This window comes from Lactuca saligna, chromosome 6 (assembly GCF_052625555.1).
Source record: "Lactuca saligna cultivar CGN05327 chromosome 6, ASM5262555v1, whole genome shotgun sequence".
Lineage (NCBI taxonomy): Eukaryota > Viridiplantae > Streptophyta > Magnoliopsida > Asterales > Asteraceae > Lactuca > Lactuca saligna.
In genome coordinates, this window is record NC_136422.1 from 31,995,415 (window position 1) to 32,000,921 (window position 5,507).

The 5,507-nt window shown below is 33.9% G+C and overlaps 1 protein-coding gene across 1 annotated transcript; it reads left to right on the top strand.

Annotated features, from left to right (window-relative positions):
- The first annotated feature begins 2,572 nt into the window (after nt 1-2,572).
- Nucleotides 2,573-5,169, top strand: LOC145003288 (Peroxidase superfamily protein). Its single transcript, XM_078962422.1, has 5 exons — nt 2,573-2,657; nt 2,924-3,072; nt 3,191-3,379; nt 3,477-3,642; nt 4,647-5,169. Exons 1-5 carry the CDS (start codon nt 2,603-2,605, stop codon nt 5,051-5,053), a joined length of 966 nt encoding a protein of 321 aa, XP_078818548.1. The 5' UTR covers nt 2,573-2,602; the 3' UTR covers nt 5,054-5,169.
- Nucleotides 5,170-5,507: the final 338 nt, after the last annotated feature.

A 5,507-nucleotide genomic window follows, 5' to 3' on the forward strand; every position in this document is an offset into this window, starting at 1 on the left:
ATGGCCCAACTAACCAGGCCTACTAATGACCCAAGCCTATTGGGCCTACTAAGACCCAAATACATTGGGCCCACAAAGGCTCAACAAGGAAAGCGCATAATCTAGTCCAAGGAGGAGTCCAATTCCAAAAGCAAATCCTTAGTCCAAGAAGTCCAACTCTCAAAGCCCAAGACCCAAAACCAAAGCCCAAAGTCCAAAAATGTCAAACAAGCCCAAAATGGCACTGGGCCATTTACGTTGGGCGTACTCCCAAAATCTTCAGTACACAGGGCGTAGTCACTTTTTATCCAAAATTGACTTATGACTTAATCCTTTAAGCACTTTGCACTAAAACCTCATGAAACTTTCCTAATAAGCTCTTAACTGATAAAGTTGGAAACTTTATCAGTTTGTATGTCTTAATGGGACCTAACATCTAAATTAATCCTTTAAGATCCATAACAACCACCTTAACACATGCATGGTCCATCCTTAAACATCAAGCAAGCATCTTTATAAACTAATAACCTTATAAATACTAAGAGTAGCAACTCAAAGCTCCTGGAGTGGTGTCAAACCACTAAATCTCACCCATGAGACCAAAATGGGACTAAAACTCATATAATATTAGATCTAAGATTATAATGAACAAGGATAGAGATTTATACCTCTAATGACCTGGAAATGTAGTAGAGAGTCAAGATCTACAAGCCTTCCCTTAATCCACCACCTTACACCAAGCTTCCACTTCTTGAATATTTACCAAAACCCACCAAAGATGCACATAATGAGCTCACAACACTCTTGGAGGAAGCTAGAGGTCGAAATTAGGGTTTTAGGATAATGGAGGCTGATAAATGAGAGAGCCTTGAGGTTATAATGATGTTTATATAGTGCCCAAACCCTAAAAATTAGGGTTTGACACTCTGCCCATTACGCGGGGCGTACCATTAGGTACGTTGGGCGTAAATGGCCCTCCCACGCGTTCCTTAGCGTTGCACATAGGACCAATTTGCCAACTTATTCCACCAAGGGCCAAACCTGCCAATATTTCAAACTGCCATAACTACTTCGTTATAAGTCCATTTCCAACGAACTTTATATCCACGAAAATGTGACGAGAAACCCTACACTTCTATCAACTCACCTCCGCCTAAGAACTTTCCGAAAAAACCCAGAATTCCTAAGGACCAAATTATCAAATTACGATTATACCCTTGGCCTCTGAAACACAAATGAACAGTCATGTCACTTAGACTATAACACCCACATCCAAAAAGGACCAAATCCTTTCTTCCCAAAGGCACAAAGCCTTATGATAATTGATGACTGGGCCACGCCCCCGAACAGTGAAACTATTCGCAACCGAATGTTACAACGTTCTCATTGGTTGATTTTCCGCTTGAAGATGCCACCTTTCTTGTTTGTCCCTTCTCGGTGGTTGATGAAGTTGGACGTCCAGTGGACCCTCCCCCTCGATGGCGTCAAACTAATCATTGAGGTCGATACTAACACCAATGTCCGACTCATAAGTTCTTGCCCTTTTGTTGGAGACGGTGGTAGATCCCAAATGTGCCGTTTCCGGATAAAGAACACATTTTGGACAATTACGACAAACTTCTCTTGCTTTTTGGTTGGCGAATAGTTTGCCATTGTTGGTAATTTTGTTTGTTGTGTTTGGAGTGGGTGGGGTATTTGATATGGATCCATAGGTAGAAGATCAAAAATATATGAGAATAGAGTGTTTTTTGTTGAATATGTGTGTTTGTTTTGAAAGTGTGTGTGTGTGTTTATTTTAGTTTGAAAACTATGTGTAAAATAAATGTATATAAAGAGAGAAATTAAAGAAATAAACGGTCAAAATTGAGCAACGGTCTAATACAAAGGCTAGCCAATCATATTGCATGTCTTCTTCAGTCTTACCACCCATGCCACACCCAACTCACCCATCCTACGGGCGTTCACGCGTCTCCAAGGTCCAACTCAGCATTACACACGTGGAACAACTACCACCCCGGATAGCCTTAGGATAACTATAATGTTAAACCACAACTAACTTAAATAAGCCTTTTTGATATCATGCAAGATATCTATGGAATCCATTTATTTACATATTAAATATATATTCAAGATTTTAAACTACCCCTATATATATATATATATATATATATATATATATATATATATATATATATATATATATATATATATATATATATATATATATATATATATATATATATATATATATATATCAAGCTTAACATCTTCGGGTAACATGTTGTTTCTTTGCATTCTCTAGCTCGTATTGAAAAAAGAAAATTGTTTCATTCACATCAACCTAAAGAATTTGGCTTTTTCTTCAAAACAGAAGCATGGCCCACAATATAAACTAATAACATCTTTCAATTTTCAAACCTGACTTATTATTTATTGAATGGCATTTTAACAACTAGTTTCGGATGAGTAGTGGATAGGACAACAAAGTCAAAGAGATAGGCTAAGTGGACAAGCTTTGCATGCTTGTAATTTTCAGTTGCACTTGCAAAGACTCCCCTATATAAAGATGGTTAGATAGTTCAGATACTTATTCAAAGGTACAACCTTATAAAGCATTGAACTTATGGCATCTCATAAACTACTTTGCATCTTTCTCTTTTTCCTCCATTTTTATTCTGGTATTCTTATTAATTTCTACCCCACTCTTGCTTTTACTTTATGCAACAAAGTTTTTATTTTTAGAAGGTTTCAATTACTCTCTTAGAAGCAAAAAAGGGTGTTTTAACTTTTAATGCATTATTTTTGGCTTTGTTTAGTAGAGATCTACTTCCATATGTTGTTATGTTTGTTTCGTGAAAACCCGTAGTAACATACCTAAATTATAAATTTTACGATTTTCATTAAATATGGTTTATATTTACATAGTTAATATTGTTTTTTGAAGGTCATAGTGAATTACAACTGAATTACTACTCAGAAAGTTGTCCAAACGCTGAAGAAATCGTGAAACAAACTGTTATAACTTTGTATAAAGAGCATGGAAACACCGCTGTTTCTTGGTTAAGAACCCTCTTCCATGATTGCATGGTTAAGGTACAACTTATTTACTTGTTAACCCTTATTAATTTTCTTAGAGTTATGAAATTCAAGAAAATATATAACCTTATATATAATTATACATTACACACTAATTAATAAACTGAAATAACAGTCATGTGATGCATCAATATTATTGGAGAGCATAAATGGAATCCAATCAGAAAAGATATCAAAAAGAAACATGGGAATGAGGAATTTCAAGTACATTAACACAATCAAAGATGCTCTTGAATCTTCATGTCCCATGACTGTTTCTTGTGCTGATCTTGTTGCACTTGCCGCTAGAGATGGTATTGTTATGGTATGTAAATTGTAATTATTCTAATCTTTCACAATATAAATCTTGATTCATATTTATATGTTTGGTGTTAATTTATTAATTTATTTGTGTCATGCAGCTAGGAGGACCTCATATTGAGATGAAAACTGGGCGAAAAGATAGCAAGGAAAGTCATCTTGCAATAATCGATGCTATGCTACCTAACCATAACGATAGCATGTTGTATGTTCTTGATCGGTTTCAGTCCGTAGGGATTGATGTTGAAGGAACAGTCGCTCTCCTAGGTAAGAATCGGAATTTTATATTTACTTTTTTTTTTTTTAAAAAGTTTTATGTTAATTAACACCATATTCATTTGCATACGAATCAAGTTTTAGAAGGTATAAAAACGTAGTATATATAAGATACTTTCTATAATAATGGTACCTAAACTAATTGATCTTTGTAATATTTTATGAGATTCTGTGGGTATAGAAAAGAATAGTTGTTAGAATAGTTGTTTTCTAAAATTTTGAAATATTGAGACACAATAATATAGTTTCAAAGTATTGAAAAATGTGTAATTACTCCACACGATTTGGTCAACACCACCCTAGAGTACATATCTTGACTTATCAAAATTTTCATAGAAAAAAAAAAAAAAAAAGAGACGTATTGAAACAAAATTTTGGTACTCATGTTCACTGAATATTATATGATGATAAAATCTATAATCATTATAGAAATGTCCCAAGGAATTGTTGTTTTCTAAAATTTTGAAATATTGAGACACAATAATATAGTTTCAAATTATCGAAAAATGTGTAATTACTCCACACGATTTGGTCAACACCACCCTAGAGTACATATCTTGAATTATCAAAAATTTCTTTGAACAAAAGGAGACGTATTGAAACAAAATTTAGGTACTCATGTTCACTAAATATTATATGATAAAATCGATAATCATTATAGAAATGTCCCAAAGACACCAAAATCAATAAATGTGCCTTCACGGGAGCACAAGCACAAAGTGACATAAGCACCAAAGTGACATGTTTGGAGTTTGCGATAAAACATATAACGTGAGTTCAATGCTTGACAAATGACAATGATATTGTTGGGATTTTCCCAATTAGGGAAGCTCATTGGTAACCAATCAATTTCTCGATCCATAAACTGCTAAATTTCTTATTTACCTCACATAGACACATAATGGGCTTATGATTATTAAATAAATATAAAAAGGACAATGAATATGATTAAACAAAGTATTAGTATGATATAATAGTCATTTCGTTTATGGCAGGTGCTCACTCAGTAGGCAGGGTCCACTGCATCAACCTTGTTGATAGACTCTATCCAACTGCTGACCCGACATTAGACCCGAATTTTGCTGAGTATCTCAAGCGTCGTTGTCCCCATCCTGACCCAAACCCGCTTGCAGTGGAATACTCGAGGAGTGACCTACAAACACCAATGATTTTAGACAACATGTACTACAAGAACATCAAAAATAACAAGGGACTGCTTATCGTTGATCAACAACTTGTTTCGAATCCGATCACATCTCCATATGTTGACAAAATGGCAGCTGATAATGATTACTTTCATGATCAGTTTGCTAAGGCTCTTCTCACTTTGTCAGAGAACAACCCGATAAGCGAGGAAGAAGGAGAGGTGCGAAAAGATTGTCGTTTTGTAAATCATAACTAAAAATACCCAACTTGTGTAATTTCTCGACCATTTCTGGTAATGTTTATCTTTTTATGTGGCATAATTAAGGTTATGTCACTAATATGAATGAATGGGCTAAAAGCTTGTTTTTTGCATCGTGGTTTCATCTTTTTTTGTTTTTTCGTTTTCTAGTTTATGCAATAAAATGCTTTTTTTTTGTATAAAGTATATAAGTTCGTTTTATTTAGGACCAAAGTAGTACTAACAACATTATGGTTTTACACGAATTAAATCGTTTAACCCTTTTCGTATTCATATTAGTTGAGTTTATATAAAATAATTTTTATCTTATAAAATAATTTGAATTTGCATTTTTTTTATTCTATTAACAATTTAAAAAAGATTTTCCTGGACTCGTTTACTTATAAACTAGACGAATTTGTGTATGTTGTGCAAGGTTAAAACTATGTTGATTTAAATTATAGCAAATATA

Bases quoted from the DNA above. Each gene is read 5' to 3' on its own strand.
- LOC145003288 (XM_078962422.1), top strand. From the start codon at position 2,603: ATGGCATCTCATAAACTACTTTGCATCTTTCTCTTTTTCCTCCATTTT. The intron at 2,658-2,923 runs GTATTCTTATTA...TGTTTTTTGAAG, and splicing joins TTTCCTCCATTTTTATTCTG to GTCATAGTGAATTACAACTG. The intron at 3,073-3,190 runs GTACAACTTATT...CTGAAATAACAG, and splicing joins TCCATGATTGCATGGTTAAG to TCATGTGATGCATCAATATT.